Here is a 21,161-nt window from a genome sequence, read left to right as displayed (position 1 = left end):
GCTCCCAGACAGAAAGAGTGGATTCATACAGCCTTGTACGTTGGCTAAGAATGGACCATATAATGGCACAGTAAGTTATTAGTCATTATTTTTTAATCTCACATTGGAAGATTACCAGGGCCGAACGGTGGTCTAGTGGTTAGACCTCACAGCTAGGAGACCAGGGTTCAATTCCACCCTCGGCCATCTCTGTGTGGAGTTTGCATGTTCTCCCCGTGCATGCGTGGTTTTCTCCGGGTACTCCGGTTTCCTCCCACATTCCAAAAACATGCTAGGTTAATTGGTGACTCCAAATTGTTCATAGGTATGAATGTGAGTGTGAATGGTTGTTTGTCTATATGTGCCCTGTGATTGGCTGGCGACCAGTCCAGGGTGTACCCCGCCTCTCGCCCGAAGACAGCTGGGATAGGCTCCAGCACTCCCGCGACCCTCCTGAAAAAAAGCGGTAGAAAATGAATGAATGAATGAATGGAAGATTACCATAAGGACTTTTTCCAGTGTTATTTTCTTTCTCCACTAGAGGGCACTATCTACATTGTAATAATCCGAACTATAAGGCGCAATTAAAGGTTTGCATGGCTGTTAATTGCATGTAGCAGAACAGTACATTAGTACGTATTTGTAGACTATTATAGAATCGTGTAAGGTTTAGAAAATGTACAATAATATGCAAGTATTCCCACACATTAATGGCAATCTTTGTAGGATCAGAAAGAGTCATGAAAACAAAGCTAAAAGTTACATCAAGCGTCAAATAAATAAAACAAGTACCAACATGATTAATGTCTAACTCCATAGCGCCATATTTATTGTCTTGAGAATAGTTTTGTAATATGTGTGCGCAGTTACGCAGCGCGCCGGTTTAAGAGTCTGCTAGTTGGCGGCTGTCCGCACAGAGATTAGCCCACTGGCTCCCTGAATTCCATTCCGCCTTTTACTTTTCCAGCAGCTCTCTTCCGTCCCACACAGGACTTCCCTGTGACTTGCAAAAGAGTGCATGCATTCAACCCTCAGCCACTTCAGAGTGTTGGAGCGCACGGCCCAGCGCGCACGTTTTAGGAGTAGATCGCCTAACGCACAAAGCCAAAACCGGAGTGGATCTCCTTTTCAATATAAATCTTCGCCCCCCCACCACCTGTTGATGAAGTCCCGACGGGGTCCGGGACGCAGGAGAGACGTTTGATTTGTTCCCCGGGACATAACGCGTGAAGAGGGTGCGGGAGTGGATCCAGTCCCGGTGGGCAAGAGGAAAGAAGGACCTTGTTGTTTTCCCTTTCCCCCAGCGGTTTGCAGCCTGTGCTGGGTTGGAGGAAAATGGGCTCTTGGATCCGTGGACTTCTCCTCTGTTTGCTACTCTCATGCCAGCTGGTTACTGTAAGTAAGATTTGGAATGACTTTTAAACTTTCCCTTGCTCTCACCTCCTGAAAGGTCAAATCCATAAATAAGAACATTATATCTTATATCCTGATGTTGCCATATATGTTCAGTGAACTGTTTTTTGGTGTTACAGCATGTAAAGATGACAAACTAGCTCTAGAAAACTAGACCTGCTCTAAGTTTGTCCACAGAAACAAGCTATTCATAGTCCAACCTGCATGGCCTTCGCCCCTCAAAGCACTCATGGATGCACCAAAAGCTCCAGTGTCAAACTTGTTGATAAATATCTAAACTAATGTAAACCAAGTATGCACTTGTGTTTACATTATACTGTGTTCTGATTGCACATTTGGCTTTTATTCCGGCTTCACCTTCACTTCTATTAAACTTCATAATGTCATTCATTCATTTACTTTTTACTTTGCTGGAGCCTATCCCAGCTGTCTTCGGGCGTGAGGCGGGGTACACCCTGGACTGGTCGGCAGCCAATCACAGGGCACATATAGACAAACAACCATTCACACTCACATTCATACCTATGGACAATTTGGAGTCGCATGCATGTTTTTGGAATGTGGGAGGAAACCGGAGTACCCGGAGAAAACCCACGCATGCACGAGGGGAGAACATGCAAACTCCACACAGAGATGACTGAGGGTGGAATCGAACTCGAGTGTCCAAGCTGTGAGGCATGCATGCTAACCACTGCAGCCTGTCACACTTAATTGTTTCAGATAATCAAAGCAATGTAATATTGGGTCAATGACATCACACCTGTTTTTCCATGTGTGGAAAAAGTGCTTGTTGAGTGGGTGGGTGGGTGACCTGCTTCCCAATGCTTCCCAAGTCAGTTAAATGCTAAGATATGGAAGACGTCATTAACATCAGCAACACATATAGACAAACAACCATTCACACTCACATTCATACCTATGGACAATTTGGAGTCACCAATTAACCTAGCATGTTTTTGGAATGTGGGAGGAAACCGGAGTACCCACGCATGCACGGGGGGGGGGGGGGGGGGGGGGGGGCATGCAAACTCCACACAGAGATAGCCGAGCGTGGAATTGAACTCGGGTCTCCTAGCTGTGAGGTCTGCGAGCTAACCACTAGACCACCGTGCATCAGTTACTATTTCTTGATATGTCTATGTCTGAACTGTTTAAGAGGCTTGCCTGCACCCCCCCCCCCCCACCAACACCCAGTAGATCTTGTGTCTGGGTGTCTTGTAGCTGTCATTGCTGAGATATCAGGCCTCTCCGGTGCTGATTTGATCCGAGGACGTTATGAACGATGAGGATCCAGCCACGGCATACATCTTCCACCTGCAGCATTTAGAAGACGTATCGTTGTGCTGAACGTATTTTGATCATCGAGTGGCGATGTGCGTCTTCACCAGTAATGACACTGGAAGGCATCAAGATGAGTCCTAACCCGCAGCCTTGATTGATTACCAGGTCCCAAACATACCAAAACATAATTGAATTACGTGGAACCGCAAGCATCTGTTTTCTATATGATGACTTTGAACTACGGCGGCAAAATTTTCACTGTCCCATGATTCAATTAAGCGTCTGCACTGCTGTTGCCACAGGCCCCCCCCTCCAACCCCTCCCACCATGCTGGAATGTTGGGGTCATGCACATCAAAACAGAAGTAGTTTTTGCATCCCAAATGAGTACCAGTGTCCTGCTAACAGACAGCAGTAGTTTGACTCTGTTGTGTTGGGTATTTTTTACATGTTTGTATCATCTCTAAGAACACTTTTGGATCTGCGTTGTCTCCCAGGATAGAGTGACACAAGTGTCCCCTGACTTCATGGTGGACGAGGGTTGGGGGGTGGGGTGGCCTGAATTCCTTTGACGGTATATATCTTGCATATGTCATTGGTGGCAATAATTTTGTTCTCCGGTCTGTGTAACCTAACCGCGTCATGCACAGAAAAGTATTTCAATGTGACAACTTAATCTCTTGATTTATTTTGCTCAGTAATATGTGGACGCTTGAGTGTGGCGCTTTGTTGATTCAGACTACCTGGTGTTTAATTCCCATTCACAGTCGATGAGGACTTGCGAGCACAGCAGGGCAAACACCAACTGCACTCCATTGTTTGGACAGAAGGGAACCCCCCTCACACACACCCACACACCCACACAAGACCCTTCCACATAATTACTTGAAGACTGGGTTCAGTAAACATTGCATTGTTGAGTTATAGCGGCAGGAGGGAGGCCATCTTGGCGGGTGGCACGAGGCAGCACACTGGCACGTATGGACGGTTGTTGCCTCTCTGTGGAAGTGTGAGGTGGTTTTTTGGTGATTCATCGGTGGTTTCTCCGGGGTTCATTTACAGCTAAAACTAGATTGGCACTCAACAGAGCGTACACCTCTGCCAAGGCCGTGTTGTGGTAGATAATTTAACACCGCAGAAAAGCGATGAAGCAGTCTGCAGAAGTTTGATGCATAGTCAGTTTGAGAACAGTCGAAGCAGAAGATCTGGTTTTTAACTATTCATTCATTCATTCATTTTCTACCGCTTTTCCTCACGAGGGTCGCAGGGGGTGATGGAGCCTATCCCAGCTGTCTTTGGGCTGGTGGCCAGCCAATCACAGGGTACATATAGACAAACAACCATTCACACCAGGGGTCTCAAACTCAATTTACTTGGGGGCCACTGGAGCTAGGGTCTGGGTGAGACTGGGCCGCATCAGGTTTTCAAAAAAAAAAAAAAACCCAAAAAACGCATTTATTAAAAACAAAAAAATTTCGCCTTGGTTCCAATTTTCTACAATAAAAGCTCTGATAAAACATTCCACTGTTCTCAAATATTTTACTTTTTATTTTTCTACACAAAATAAAATGAAAAATAAATAAACATATCAAGAATAAAGAAAATCAATCAATCAGTAATAAATAAATATAATAATAATAATAAAACGGCAAATAATAAAAACTTAAGAAACCACATATAGTTGGTGGGTAGACAAATTATTTTTTTCAGATTGAAATTAACAAAGCATTATTAGAGCCCAAAACACGACTATAGTCACATTTATACTCTGTTTATTTACAACATATTGCGCAACTGCAGGGTCTTGAGACACATGCTAACTCGCAAACTAGAGAGCTAGCGACCTAAACGGTAGCCTTCAAGTTGTTTCCTTTAAACTTAAATAGCCAAAAACTTACCACTTCCACACGGATAGGGAGGATAACTATTAACAGTTATTTAACCTTTAACATGAACATTAATCAAACGTAATAATTTTTTCTGGGTACATGATACCATACAGCATCCATATCAAACTTGCGCGGGCCGCACTAACATTAAACTTTCTTATCAAGGCGGGGGCCTCAAGCTAGTGTCCGCGTGTTTGAGACCCCTGATTCACACTCCCATTCATACCTATGGACAATTTGGAGTCGCCAATTAACCTAACATGTTTTTAACTATGTTGAATTTAAATACACTGGCTGTACAATGGTTTGGTCTTGAACCCATGTCACAACCCTCCATAAAGTTCTATGGAAATATTTGCCCCTGACAAACAAATGTCGGTCGTCTCCATCAGATTGTCACGCCTCGCTTTTGTGCATAGCGCTGCATCCATACACGTCTAAGCCGCAGACTCCAAACACAGCTGCACCTCAGCTAGTGCCGCAGCAACACCGTGCATGTGCCGACATGCGCGCACATACTCTCGAGTACTTCTCATTGTAACTGGAGCCCCACTCTTTCCATTCACACCTTTAGGTTTTTTTTTTTTCCTATGTAGTGCTCATGCTGGAGGAATGACGCTGTTCTGTAAATATACAGTCGATGCAAGGCTCACCTGGAACACATGGATTTTTGAAATGGCAATGAAACCGGCGTTGAGTCCAGGGTGCACCCCCCCCCCCCCCCTACTCTGTGACTGAACAGGATTTGTGGCACAAATCACATAGTTGTAGCAATGCTGTATCCGAAAAAAAGCACATTATATATTTTCTGTTTATACATATACACTGGCACCCGTGTATACATCAGAAAAAAACAGCATTCTTGCATGACATTTTCCAGCAGTCAAAGTCTTAAACATCTGCCCGTTTTCCTTGTGTACTGAAAGTATATATCACTCTTCATTCCTGTGTTATGAAGCTGCAGGTGCAGTAAACCCGACAGAGTTCATAGTCAGGTCGCAGATGACTCGAGGACACGAACAAGCAATAAAGAGCAATAAAAACCAGCTAATGGTCAAGTATTTGCGTGTAGCAAATCAGAACTTGACTTATTTGTGTAGGTCGTAAAAAAAAAATCCTGCCTTGTCCGTTGGAATTTGCTCTGACTCAACAGGAATGAGTTTGCCATCAGTTTCTATTTTGCATTTCTGCAAGGGACCACCAGGCTTGTTGACTCATTGAAATGCTAAGTTGATGGTCATGCTTCCCCTTGAAGCTGCTCTGTAGTCAACCATTGTCTTTCCTAATGGCATTGTGATGTGAAGCCACTTTTGGCAGAGCTGCTGCTTTGTCTTATATGGTAGACCGCCATGACCCTTTTCACCCAAGTAGTCGTTTTTTTTTTTTAAAAAGCCACAACTCTCTGTGTCTCTTACGTTTTATAACTTGGGCAAACAGTGCCATGGTGTCTTACTGTGCAACAAGTCTCTACCTGTGAATTTTATCTGGAGCTTCTGCTCATGAATTAAAATCCACAGAGGGATTTCGGTAAGTGGATTTGTGCAAGCTTCAGGGTATAATGACTCAAAGAAAAGGAAATACACGCAAATGCTTGCCTCCCCTTTTCAGTTTCCTTGTAATTAATTTGCAACAGACGATAAGACCTTAGGATACCTAGGATCCCTAAAGCAGCTGTATATGTTTATGTTTACAGTATAAATGTAGTCCTCGCACAATAACAAAAGTTAATCGAGAAGTTTTTCTGGTCTTAGATTCCCGCTGCAGAGTTTCCCAGGAGGACCTGCACAAATTTGAACCGCCATCCCAACTAGGCACAACAGTAGACACACACATAAACACAATATATCGAGTAAACTGGGGTGAAAAGAATATACTGAACTGATGAAAATCAGTCCCAGTTAATGGAATGAGACTATCCCAAACGAGGTTATCCTCACGAGGGTTGCAGGGGTGCTGGAGCCTATCCCAGCTGTTTTCAGGCGAGAGGCGGGGTACTGGTTGCCAGCCAATCACAGAGCACATATAGACAAACAACCATTCACACTCACATTCATACCAATGGACAATTTAACATCTCAAATTAACCTAACATGCATATTTTTGGAATCACACTGAATGGGTTGACGCATATAAATGTAGTTTCAGCCACTTCACATTCAAATACATACGATAACTGTAAGAAAAATAACAAACATAACATAACAAACATGGCATACCCTCAGTCAGTCCAGTAGCTAAAAGCACTTTGTGCCAAGGTGTCCAAATTGTGGCGATTAGAGACATTGTTACAGTATGTGTTAACTCAGTAACAGTCCCTGTCTCAATTTAAAGGGGATCTATTATGCTAATTTTTTTCCAGATCTTGATCCAGTGAATTGCATTGCACATGCTGAGCCCCTTCGGAATACTTCGGAATACTATACTTTTATTTACTAGTACAAAAATAAAAATAAATTATACATATATTGTTTTGCAAAGTAGCAAAAGTAGGGCGAGTGGTTAGCACGCAGGCCTCACAGCTAGGAAACCAGAGTTCAATTCCACCCTCGGCCATTTCTGTGTGGAGTTTGCATGTTCTCCCTGTGCATGCGTGGGTTTTCTCCAGGGAGAAAAACATGCTAGGTTAATTGGCAAATCCAAATTGTCCATAGGTATGAATGTGAGTATGAATGGTTGTTTGTCTATATGTGCCCTGTGATTGGCTGGCGACCAGTCCAGGGTGTACCCCGCCTCTCGCCTGAAGACAGCTGGGATAGGCTCCAGCACCCCCTCGACCCTTGTGAAGATAAGCGGTAGAAAATGAATGAATGAATGAATATATTGTTTTGCAAAGTAGCAAAAGTAGGACGAGTGGTTAGCACACAGGCCTCACAGCTAGGAAACCAGAGTTCAATTCCAGCCTCGGCCATTTCTGTGTGGAGTTTGCATGTTCTCCCCGTGCATGCGTGGGTTTTCTCCGGGGAGAAAAACATGCTAGGTTAATTGGCAACTCCAAATTGTCCATAGCTATGAATGTGAGTGTGAATGGTTGTTTGTCTATATGTGTATTTATACATGTGAGCACTATCAGCCTATCAGAGGGAAATGTTCGCAGTTATCTATTGTTCAGATGCATCAGCTTGTGATGATGTGAAAGCTTTGACCTCTGTTGAGTCACCTTCCTGTTGGGGAAATAAAACCTGGTGTTATCTTCGTGCCAAGAGCCCCCCCCCCCTATTTCCCCTGAAGCAAAGTTTATTCAGGCTTTTCCTGTATGTCGTTCGAATGTCCTGCTGAGTACAGTATATGCTGAGTCAAATATGCCTGCCGTATGGTGTTTTTTTTTTTTTTCCCAACCGGAATCAATTTTGTGCCGGCTTAAAGCAGCATTATTAAATTAACCTACTTGAATTATGGATGATGAATTCCCCTGCAGCCTATTTGTGCAAGCTCTGCTTCTTACATTTTCTGTAGTACATTGGTTAGAAAGTTTCCTTTACAAGTTTGGTACTTATAAAGTACAATGTCAAGCAACATTTCAGGACAGTGCATTGTTTTAAGAAACCTAGTAGAGGAAGTCATGGCAATATCGAGCGTAAAGGTATAGCATTTTCATTGTTTAAGCCATGGATAAGATTGGAATGTGGTGAAATCTTTAACAAGATTAAAATTGTAGCTTCTGGAAATTATGGCCACATTCTGATCGCGTTTAAACTCCTCTAGCTTTACCAGATTGTTATCAGGGAGAAGCTGAGAAGGGGGTGGGGGGTTCAGATTTTATCTCTGCTCATTTTGACTTATTCAAAATAAATCCAAAGACTGGACGCATTGGGAGCTTGCAAGTCTGAAGATGAAGGGTACAAAGTTAGTGATACTTGGACTGTGGTCCTCAAATATTAATGTATCATACATAGCCCGGCTCCTATAGAGCAGCTACACACAATAACTTGCATAGAAAACTTTTTAGATTTAGTAGAATCTGCAACTATTCCAGCTGTATTTCCTTGGATTTGTGCTTTCTGACAAATCAAATTAATTTATTCCACCCACTCCATTGTGATTAGTCACATGCCCAATATATGAACCATATAAGGAAGTCCACCGCTCTGTGACATCACAAAGGGGCAGTTTAACCACGCCTTTTGAAACCGAATGTTTTGTGCCATCCCAAACTTCCACTTCCAAATGCGCCAACCTCATTATCTGAAACTATGGCATCGGTTAACACCACAATACAAAATTCTAACTACATTTTATGGTACTTTATGTATCAGTTTTTATCCTGAAAAAGTATCCTGCAGTAGTGCCATGCAGCAAGGCACTGAACACCCCAAGTGGTTATTACCTCAATCTCTCTAAGCAATCAATAGGTATAATAAATAAAATGTACTTTTTGCTTTGTGACCCAAGTTCTCCTGACCTCTTGCAAAAGCACGTTTCCCCTGAGTGGCAGGACATTTATTGATGTGACAAAACAAAAAAAAAGCCCATACTTGGTCAAAATGTGACACCGGGCAAAAAGTTTTGGTGTTCATGAGTCAGTATGTTTCGTGTGAGGTAATGGCTTTTGTCCGACTTCTTGACTTTTACACGTAGTAAACTGCTGTCAACTCTGCAACGACTATGTTGATGTCAGCGCTTGTTGCAGTAGCCCCCATACTGTATATAGGTGGAATGCTGTCTCAAGTCTTTGTGTAAAAATGAATGGCTGTGTGCTTTTTGGTTGTTGTTACATTTCACACTACCATAATGGTCATGTATAATGAGCAGGCAAATGTTTGCATAGTGGTGAATAGTAGCCAGCTCTCAAGGTGGGACACTATTAACAGTATATAAACACTTGGTGACGTGGTTTTTGTCGAGTTTCTTGTTGCAAAGCAGTGATGACCAATGTTCCCTTACAGGTGCACAGGCGCGCAAATCTATGAAGCGCACCAAATAAAGTAAATAACATACAAAACAGTTCACTCTGTACCATTGGGCAGAGGACAAGAATCAGTAACAAGATCCAAGGGAATTAAAGTATACATTCATTCATTTTCTTATCCTCACGAGGGTCAGGGGGTGCTGGAGGCTAACCCAGCTGTCTTCAGGCGAGAGGCGGGGTACACCCTACACTGGTCGCCAGCCAATCACAGGGCACATATAGACAAACAACCATTCACACTCACATTCATACCTATGGACAATTTGGAGTCACCAATTAACCTAGCATGTTTTTGGAATGTGGGAGGAAACCGGAGTACCCGGAGAAAACCCACGCATGCACGGGGAGAACATGCAAACACAGAGATGGCCGAGGGTGGAATTGAACCCGGGTCTCCTAGCTGTGAGGTCTGCGTGCTAACCACTCGACCGCCGTGCAGTCCTTCACATGATAAAACCGGAGTCCCCGGAGAAAACCCACGCATGCACGGGGAGAACATGTAAACTCATGTAAACTGTAGCTGTGAGGCCTCCGCGCTAAACACTCGTCCACCGTGCAGCCCTAAAGTATACATAATTAACAAAATAAATGGTAAAAAAGAAAATAAATGGAACATTAACAAATAATTATGAACAATATGCTTTGCCTTTTGAACCCACACATATACATACATAGTAGTCGGACGACTTCAGTTCTCAGGTTTTGGACAGGTGTGATAATACAGTGTGCATGTCTGATGGTGCTTACAGAGGTCCAATGGATGCTCAGGTCATTTGTTTGTATAGTCATACACTTGAAAAATCAGGAACCTTCATGGAAATACAAGTCAGACTGCGTATTCACTTGTGATAATTTACTTTTAAGTCTGACCAACAGTGCCTGCACCATGCCACAAGACAGCAGAAGACTGATATTAGATTAGATAAGATTCAACTTTATTGTTATTGCTCATGTCACTGGTACAGGGCAACAAAATGCAGTTAGCATCCAACCAGAAGTGCAATTTTATAAGTACCTTAGTAGTAAGTAAATGTAGAAAAAAATGGACAGATTTTTGTAAAAAAAAAACTATAACAGGCTATGACTATAATACAGTGAGGATAGATTATACAGATTATAAACAGTATGCACAGTATGGATGTGACAATATATAAAAACAGTAATATGTACAGTATTGCAATGAAGTTACTAGTGTATGGCTATTGCAGATATTTGGTTATGTCTGACATCCACAAGTCGAAAATTGTGTTTTTATTCCAATTTGTATCATATAAAGGTTGTTTATTTATCAAAATGTCAAATCCTCCAGCATTGTGGGTGAATTCGGACTTTAAAAGGCGTACGTAATTAAATGCTTCTTGCTGATACTTCATGCAAGTTCAACATAAGCACCCTGCTCAGGCTCTGCCGTGACCTTGTGTTGGGTACAGGTGGTGGGGGGGCAGAGGATCTTAAGACGACTGTCAAATACAGTAGATGTCAGCCTTATAATAGAAGAAGAAAAATACGAGTCAGGGCTGATCTGTATGCGGTCTCTCACGGCTTGGAACCCATCACACTAATCACGTTTATGGTCTTTATCACATGTTTTCTCTTTTGCATCACTGGTGCACTTCTGTGATGTCAGAAAAAAAAGTATTCAAAGAAAAAGAGCAACAGAGTGATAAAAAAAAAATGTCATCAAAGAGGTGTCATGCAATAATTTTTTTGCTTATTTCCTGCTGGAAGCTCCCAACTCGCTTGTTCTGGCTTGTCTGTTAGAGCCCAAGGTCGAAGTGATTTTCACTGTCTCTTGTCGTCTTCATTGCTGATTAACCACCAGACCTCGGTGGTGTGTTTTCACACAGGCCCACAGAGTCCCCCTTTGCCTATAATTACATCTTATTACAGAAGGAAACGGACCCCTTGACATCTGCTTCCAATGAAAGGGCAGGTTTGGCCGTGCGGCTTTCTTGTATTAACTGCATCAACTCCTGGTTAACAGATGTTTTTGGGGTGTGTGAGCACACCTTCAAATTAAGGCCCCGTTTGTGAGTTATGAGGACAGGTGAAATTTATCTGTCAGCTGCTGTGAGCTTGATATTCCCGTGCAGGCTCTGTTTAAGGGATGTCTTGTGTTGGGGCCCCCTGGGCTCGCTTAGCTCTATAGACCTGTTTCAGTTGGCCAGAACGCCCTGCTTGTAATAAAATAAGGGAAATCAAAGCAGCTCTGATGTTGTTTGGACTCCACCTGGCCCTGGTTAGCCTTCATGCATTTGGAAAAGCGACTTGTAAAACGCCAACATACAAACCACGTGTGTTTGGTGTCTTAATGACAAACTGATTCATTAAATTGTATCCAATACCTTCAGTAATCCTATGAAAAAGACCTTCTGGTCAGTTACTTCACCTCTTTTTTTTTTTTTTTACGACTGACTTTTATTTCTAGCTCCCGGCTATATTTTAGCATTTTACAGAACACACTCGTTAAATAGCCCTTTTTTTTCCAAGCTGAACAGCAGCAACGATTAGCTTCAATAAATTGTAGACTTCCAATTAGCAGCAGGGACGCTGGGGTTAGCGGTCATTAGCAACGAGAAACAATCATATAAAACGATATTATGATTCAATCGGAGCGACTTCAGCACCATGTGATGCTGGAAATTAATTACTTTTAAACAGAACTTCCCTGAGAAACAAACCAATGCCAATTCTAGACAACAGTACCGTAAATTCCCGTAATTTCCCAAACTTTCAACCCTGCGGCTTATTCAGTGATGCGGCCAATTTATGTAATTTTTCTAACGTCCGCCAGGGGCTCTCGAGTAGAAAAGGTAAGATTAAGACCGGTGGAATATATGCGTCGACGAAGACTGCAACTTCTTGTCTTGTGCATAAATTAAATTAACGTGAACATACCCTCATCATGGAAAATGCAAAAAGAAAAGCATATGACGCAGCTGTCGAGCTGTCCAATAAAGAAGGAAACAGAGCTGCTGCACGTAAACTTGGCATAAACGAATCAATGGTGAGACGCTGGAAACTGCAGCGGGAAGAACTGGAGCAATGTAAAAAGACGAAAAAAAAGCTTTCAGAGGTAATAAAAGCCGTCTTTCTTGTGTAAATATGTTTACATGTTTTAATGTGGGCTTATATGAATATGAGCTTGCAACCAAAAGGCGCTAAATCCATTTTGACTGATTTCGAGAAAATCAATGATTTTTAATTACGCACATATCAATCTATTTGGTCATCAAGTCTATATTGCAAATGAAAGAGCTATCAATATAGGTCATAAAAATGCATGCTATAAAAATCATGCACACACCATGTATTTTATATATTTTTTTGAATTATTTTTTTTTTTCGGATTTAGTGCCTTTTGGCTGAAATGATGGATTTCGACAAAAATCATCTCATTACAAACTCTTTACATTGTATGTTTTTTAGTACAAGTAAAATAATGTTTCTCGTGAAAGTTGGAGGTGTCAAGGTAGAGACATGCCTTTTATGGCGTAAAAAAAAACTTCCATGTTACAGAATACTGTAAAAACACAATTTGTGTTCTCCTGAATTGCATAACATACTGTAACTATCATACGTGTACTTAATGTACACAAACAAAACAGGATGCGCACTGATACTGGCTTTCTGTATGTGCAGTGCCAATTGTATTCTTCTCTCTGATTGGTCAGATTATAGATGGGAAACTTGGGCCAATCAGAATAAAGAATAAAGAAAGGGATTTAGCTCCTTTTGGTTGAAATCTGAAATGGAAATAGCGCCTTTTGGTTGAAAGCATAAATTTCATATCACTTTTTTTCATATTTTTAAAAATGATTTCAAGACCAAAATATGTGATTTGGATACACATGACAGAGGTCTATTAAACTCATGAAAAACATGCAACTTAGTGAAAATTGGATTTAGCGCCTTTTGGTTCATATTTTTTAAAATGATTTCAAGACCAAAATATGTGATTTGGATACACATGACAGAGGTCTATTAAACTCATGAAAAACATGCAACTCAGTGAAAATTGGATTTAGCGCTTTTGGTTGCAAGCTTTTAATATACAAGTGCGGCTTGTGTATGTACAAATCGGTTTTCCTCTAAAAATGTAGTGGGTGAGGCTTATAATCAGGTGCGCTCTATAGTCCGGAAATTACGGTAGTTCATCGGAAGGGTAAATTAAGCGAGAGACGAGTTTTAATTCAGCTCAAGGATTTTTTCAGCCTTTTATGTACCGTGTCGTACACGGCCCTTTTAGGGGGTAATTCCCTCTCCAAAGCTCTGATTTGATCTTAAGGATGTTTACAACCGGTCAACTAGGTCAAAGCTAGTATAAACATTTCCAGCATAGGCATTTGACTGCATATATGTAATATGTGAATGTCAGTGTACTGATGCTATTAACTCTTTCTCTGATCTGTGATTTGTGACACACGTTGCACATCTGCTGGCGTTAAATCTTATATTTATATACCACAACATAAGCTTCTTGTCAGTATGTCTGATACAAAAAAAAAAAAAAAAAGCGAGAAGAATCCCTGCAGGCTTAAAGTCTAGACAGGATGAATCAGGAGGTGAGTTAATAAACTTCATGAAGTCACTCGGTCCATACTGTCAATAAACACATATCCACAATCACACGTGCTTTGAAGACTCATAAACGATAAAACAATCGCAGTGCGCCCGAGGAACGTGACTGTTCATGTATTTGTTCATTGCTATACTGCAGCTACTCGTAAAAGTAGTAACAGAATTTTCTGTAACCGTCATTTATTGCCATATCTCCATCCTTCAAGGTCTGCACTTGTTATTTGTCTTGGATTTACACACTTATTTCTAAACATGGATGCACTAGAAGCGCAAAGGAACCCCTCAGGCGAGTGCTCAACTGTGAAACAGCGGCTGTCTGATCTTGTTAAAAGTTTAACAGAGTGGTTTTTTGTTTTCAACTCATTAACGAGGGAAGTTCCTGTTATCACAAACAAATGCGGGATTCGACAATGACTCGGGAGGGGCATTTGTAGGTGTAAAAAGATGGAGAACTTTTCAAAATAATGAGAACTTACCCCGTTGCTGTTTTTAAACTGACTAAGCTTTGCATTACTGGGATTCCCTAAATCAGGGGTCTCAAACTCAATTTACCTGGGGGCCACCGGAGCTAGGTTCTGGGTGAAGCCGGGCCGCATCAGTTTTTCAAAAAAAACCCAAAACCCATTTATTAAAAACTGGACAAAAAAATCTTCAATGCTTTTGCTTCTGCTATACCCTACACTTTTTCAGTACTTTGGTTCCGGTTTTCCACACCAAAATATCTGATAAAACATTCCACTGTTCTCAAATATCTTAATTTTTTTTCTATACACAAAATAAGATAAAAAAAATAAACAAATTAAGAATAAAGACAATAAATCAATCAATCAGTAATAAGTAAAATAATAATAAAACAGCAAATAAGAAAAACGTAAGAAACCACATACAGTTGGTAGAGAAATTATTTCTTTCAGATTCAAATGCACAGTATTAACAGTTATTTAACCTTTAACATGAACATTAATGAAACTTAATAATTTTTACCCAATTAGCAAGTTAGCATCGTACTCAGTTCCATCTGGGAACAGCGTCGTAACTTTAACAACATGTTTGATGAGATGCTTTATCTTGTCGTGTATTTTCCGTTTTATTCCAAATCATTTCCTGCATTTATTTGTACCCAGCGTCATAAGCCTTTATTAGCTTCATTGCTAATCCAAAGCAAAACAGGGCGGGGGGTAACAGGGTAGGGTAACAGTATGGGTGGGGCAAAATCATGTTAATTGTGTCCGGTGTGCACACAGCTTTAAGCTGTTATTTCAACATTAAAGTTTGGTATCAAGGTAGGGGCCTCAAACTAGTGTCTCATGGGCCGCATTTGGCCCGTGGGCCGCAAGTTTGAGACCCCTGCCCTAAATCCTTCTGCTGTAGATAGCCGTCGTAAGATAAGCAAGTGTCCCGCCTCTTGATCCTTTGTCACAAGGTGACAGAGGGGATCTGAATGGAGAGGGTGTGAGCCAATCAGAAAGAAGGCAGACAAAGTGGGCACCTGACCCTTCTCACATGCTGAAACCCCGTAATTGGTTTCAGGAATGTTCACTGCTCTCTGCTTTAGGGTAAATAGTTAAAGCAGTAAAGCTTACTGGCTTTTTTGGGGTCGGTGAATGGTTAAGATTTGCCTTGATCCTGGGTTTTGGGGGGGGTAAATGACTTCCTTCACCAAACAAAAGAGACAACCTGCTGGGAAGTCCCTTTTTAGGCCCAAGCTTAATGTCACAGCTACGCTTCCCGCAGTGAAGCTGGGTTTGATTCATAACATGCAAGTCTATTTTTAGTCATTAAAAATGTAACAGGCAGTAGCCGCAGCAGTTTCTTCAACGCAATCGCTGACCAAAAACATATAAGTGTGACTTTTGACTTGTTTGGGTAGCGGCCATTAACATTTCTTGTCTATACACTGTAACATTTTAGACTGGAGGTTCTTCTTCGCACCTAGGTGAATGACATCTTAGGTCAAATGCGGGCGTGTCAGTCGGCGATTAGTAGTTGGTTGTGCCTGCCGCCACTTTCTTCTGTGTTTATTGGTTCTTGTCCAAGGCCAACCTCAAATTAGAAGGTGGGGGAAGGGTTGCAGACCACAGCGGCAGACAGCACACTGGACTGAATCCCTCGCAAAAGAACATCTTAACACATATTCTAATGCAATCAAGTGTATATTAATGCCCTATGTACGACTGTGAAGTCTGTTTTGAATGCAGCCTTGGCTGGTCTTGTAGAGATTTAGAGCTTCTGAAAATGTTTTATTTGATGATGGGGCTAAAACTACTTTAAAACCACTTTTTTTAGACAAACAACCATTCACACTCACATTCATACCTATGGACAATTTGGAGTCGCCAATTAACCTAGCATGTTTTTGGAATGTGGGAGGAAACCGGAGTACCCGGAGAAAACCCACACATGCACGGGGAGAACATGCAAACTCCACACAGAGATGGCCGAGGGTGGAATTGAACCCTGGTCTCCTAGCAGTCCAGGGTGTACCCCGCCTCTCGCCCAAAGACAGCTAGGTTAGGCTCCAGCAACCCCCCCGCGACCCTCGTGAGGAAAAGCTGTAGAAAATGAATGAATGAATGAATGAATATATATTTGTTTTTATGATATTATATATATTAGTTTTTATTACATTTATTTGATTGGACACAGGCACCTCCAGTATATTCTGTCTTATACACATTAAGGTTGCAGGAACGCTGGTGCAAGGGTGAAATAACACCTGCAGCTACATGGCTTCTGAGGTATTTTTATCTCCCTCTAAATTTCCACCTCTCCCGTCTAAACACATCTAACTCTGTGAATTATTTGACTCAGGCAAGTAGGCAAATTCTGGTCAGTTTTCGGTGTTGAGGAAAATAGTTCTAGAGTAACACATTTGCCTCACAATGCCTTTTTTTTATCCCCACACGAAAAAGCCACAAACAATGTGCTCATGGGCACCATTTAATTAGCTATTATAGCTACTTCTTACCTGGGGTGGTGGAACAGCAGAACTCTTCAAAACATATTTCTTCTTCTGTTTTTGCTGATGTGTGCACTACACGACAACTTTTTCCCGATTGCATGGCCGACAAGATGTCTCACTCTGTTCTCTTTTGTTCAATGAAGCATCTAGGTGCTGAACCAATAGACAAGAGACAAGAAAAGCATATGCATGGCAATATATGGAAACCGGCAAAATTATGAAGTTCATTTATCCTGTGAGGGGCTGCACGGTGATCGAGTGGTTAGCGTGCAGACCTCACAGCTAGGAGACCCGGGTTCAATTCCACCCTCAGCCATCTCTGTGTGGAGTTTGCATGTTCTCCCCGTGCATGCGTGGGTTTTCTCCGGGTACTCCGGTTTCCTCCCACATTCCAAAAACATGCTAGGTTAATTGGCGACTCCAAATTGTCCATAGGTATGAATGTGAGTGTGAATGGTTGTTTGTCTATATGTGCCCTGTGATTGGCTGGCGACCAGTCCAGGGTGTACCCTGCCTCTCGCCTGAAGACCGCTGGGATAGGCTCCAGCACCCCCGCGACCCTCGTGAGGATAAGCGGTAGAAAATGAATTAATGAATGAATTTATCATGTGATTAATTTATTGGTTTATTATTGTGACAGATTTTTTGAAATGAGAAATTTTCTCATGTTTTATTTTCACATGATTTACTATTGTAGTAGTACAAAAGCATTTACATTGACGGAAAACGGCAACATAATATCATTAATAACTTGAGTTAGCACCCTCCTTTCAACCATGCTAACTTTTTATGAACCTACCTGTGGAAAAAAAATCTAAATTAAGACTCGTTAGGAACCAGAATCAAAACTTGGAATCAGAACCAGAATCACTGAAATTCAACTGATTCAGAACATTATACAAGGTACTATTTCTAGAAGATAAACAACTAAAAAAAGAAATATGCTAACGATAGCTTACCCTGTTGCTGTGCCTTAGCGCTTGTTACTGCAGTATTATTATTATTATAAGCCACAGTCTCCAGTCTCATTTTTTTTCTATTTTTTTCAGTTTTCAGCTGCCCTCAGTCTCTCCTTGAATAAAATCTCCTTACTGTGGCCAACAATCACAAAACGCTCCTTGTTCTTTTCTTCATTGTTATTTGTTAGCATGCCCTGTTTAGACTGATATGTTCACATGGCTTGGTTTTTTCGTAGGTTTGTGCGGTATTCTTCTGAAGTACAAAACTTAATTTTCGCTTGTGTCTTGAAGCAACAGAGGCAAAATGATGCCAGACAGGCTCTCATTTCTGCTTCCTCACTCCCACATTGAGCTGTCCCATTGTAGACTGCTTAGCAACAACAGTGGTTAGGTACTTTCCATTGGGGATGTGCAGTGCAGGAGAGGTGCACATCTGTCCTTGTTGCTATAGCAATCTTATTTATACCAGTGACGTCAACATCTGAGAAGGAATATTCTCATTCTCACATCTCCTCGCTTTAGTTAACTTTCCTTTTGTCACTTTTTGCACAGCTCTACCAAAGTTGTGTGAAAAGCGGGAATGACTACGGTCTTTGAACGTGTTCTTCTGGGTTGAATAGCAGGCTCTGTTGTGATGTTCCAAGCTACATCTTGGCTTGCAAAACTGCTGGAACTGCTTTAGGTTTCTAAAATGTCACCATGGTACCCCCACAAATCCCAGTTAATTAACCTTAATCTTATTTTCCTGAATAATTCAATTGATTATTTTTCCACTCACAATACCATCACTAACTCTCATGTATTAATAGATGCAAAATACAGGGAGAGGGGGCGCAGAACCTCCCTCAATTGCAATCAAGGTTGCATCAGCTTTAGCTTGTCTTTATTCCTCCAGGAGAGATGAGCTAATGGAGTGTGTTACACGAGGGGGCCATGAATGACTTCTGGCTTGCCATTATGTGGGACAACACGAGTGGGGCCAAGTCAACAGGTGGTGTCCAATTATTTGGTCCTGAGGCAGGAATGAGTGTGAAAGAAAGGGAGGAGGGTGAGTCTGTTGCTGTTGACATCAGTTTGGGGGAAAACCAGGGCTCAAACCACAGCTCTCCTCTCCAAAAACCAATGCAGGATGAGCTGTTATTGTTATAAAAAGATTTCAAATGTTTTCTAGTTGTCAACAACAGAGGGTTGTCCACTGTTACGCACAAGAATCATTTTATATTGCTCAGTTTTTCCTTTGTACATTTAAAAGTTTAATGTGTATACCAACCTGTTCATCCTGATTTTCTACTGCATTTTTTAATACCGGAATACCGGGATAGATTCTTCCAATGAAAATAAAATGACTTAAAACATAAACATAAACAAATTTTTATGGGCCCGGTGTCTACTGTGCCACACCGCCGAGCAATGCTGTGCGTACATTACATGAGGAATTTAGCAAAAAAACAAACATGCTAACTGTTAGCACGCTAGCATCTAGTGAGATGGCATTCTATCGCGAAACCTACAATATCCCTGCATCACGCCATGTCTGTATTAGCCTTTAGATGTGAGTCATACATGCTAACAGATATTATGCTAGGTCAAGAAATGACCGCAAGAGGACGAGTCGAAAACATCGACAATTGAAGAGTTGGAGAAACAAAAGACGGCATCTTTAACATGGGAGTCAATGGGAGAATTTTTAGGCTTTTGTCGCTTTTAGGGGCCACAGAGGGCAATCCGTACATAGCTCAGCCATAAGAGGGACATTTTTGGAAAAGGGACGAAGATTTCTAAGTTTTCACCAAAAGAAATCAAGCTAGCTAAAACGGTGTGGCCAGGACGAGGAGTTGTTTGCAAAAAAACAGTTGTTTTTCAGCCTCCGATGATGTAGCGTTAGAGTGAGAACCGAGGTGGATTTTGGCCCTGTGTACACCTCCTTCTGACGAAGATGGAGCCAAAACTAAACATCCAATGAAACAACTAATTAGGCACAGAGAAAATTGAGAAGTTTGTCTAAAAAATGAGCCATTAATCACGTTTTTATGTGACCGTATGGCTGAGCTGCAAGGCTGTGAAAGGTCTGTAAATTCAAAATAAGAATGCATTTGCAGTTTGCGTAAACGTACGCAGTTTGCGTATATTATTTGTCATAAAAAATATCTTGCAGTTGTAATTGCCTGGGCGACTACATCTTCCTTAATCACAAGCACTGGCGTTACATTTAGTTGAAGATTTATTACCTATGTCTGCAGAGGCTGACATCCCATTAGAAAAGTTAGCCAGTTTGTTACCAATAAATACACGTGCTTTACAATTTGAGTCTAGTCCAGGAGTGGGCAAACTACGGCCCGGGGGCCACATCTGGACCGCCAAGTGTTTGACTACGGCCCGCCCGTTCTTTCTAAGGTTTTTCATTTAAACTTAACGTACAACCTGGCATCATGGCTTTTCATGGTTGAAGTAGCTGTTTTATCAATATTGTTATTTGGTGTGGTCTGTTGTTTACAAAGTGCTCCTGAAAAAAGGGACACAAGCACATAATAATAATTATAATAATAATAATACATTTAATTTATAACTAAAAATATAGTAAAATATAAAGTAAAATAAGTAAAATATATAGTCTGGCCCCCCGTCAATTTTGTTAAACCAATGCGGCCCACGAGTCAAAAAGTTTGCCCACCCCTGGTCTAGTCTAAGTCTAGTCTATATGTCCATTCATCCATAGGTATGAATGTGAGTGTGAATGGTTGTTTGTCTATATGTGCCCTGTGATTGGCTGGCGACCAGTCCAGGGTGTACCCTGCCTCTCGCCCGAAGACAGCTGGGATAGGCTCCAGCACCCCTGCGACCCTTGTGAGGATAAGCGGTAGAAAATTAATGAATGGATGGATGGATGGGTTTTGAGTTTTTTCAAATTAAAGAGCATTGCATGAGGAGGCATTTTTTCAGAGTATGTGGAATGCTACTGATGTTTAATGATATTGACTCCATTGTGCAAAAAAGTGCTGGATGGTATTATGCCGTCATACACGTCAATTTAGCTCACCGTGGTGGCACTGCTCATCTGCGTCAGCTATTTGGCATTTGGCCCGCAAGAAGCAGACTAGACCTCTAAGGGACACATTAGTGTTTTTATGGTATATATTTCCGTTATAAATAAACAGGTCTCAGATGGCCACGTTGGCACTGCTCCTCCCTTCC

The 21,161-nt window shown here is 41.6% G+C and overlaps 1 protein-coding gene across 10 annotated transcripts in view; it reads left to right on the top strand.

Annotated features, from left to right (window-relative positions):
- Positions 1-970: 970 nt before the first annotated feature.
- hspg2 (heparan sulfate proteoglycan 2) overlaps positions 971-21,161 on the top strand; it is an 85,414-nt gene continuing 65,223 nt past the window's right edge. For all 10 annotated transcript variants that reach the window (XM_058050694.1, XM_058050691.1, XM_058050697.1 and 7 more), the window contains exon 1: positions 971-1,374. In XM_058050694.1, coding sequence (XP_057906677.1) covers positions 1,315-1,374 — 60 coding nt within the window. In that variant the 5' untranslated portion in view covers positions 971-1,314. The remainder of the gene's footprint in view (positions 1,375-21,161) is intronic.

Source organism: Doryrhamphus excisus, chromosome 16 (genome assembly GCF_030265055.1).
Source record: "Doryrhamphus excisus isolate RoL2022-K1 chromosome 16, RoL_Dexc_1.0, whole genome shotgun sequence".
Taxonomy (NCBI): domain Eukaryota; kingdom Metazoa; phylum Chordata; class Actinopteri; order Syngnathiformes; family Syngnathidae; genus Doryrhamphus; species Doryrhamphus excisus.
This window is presented reverse-complemented; position numbering and strand designations above follow the sequence as displayed.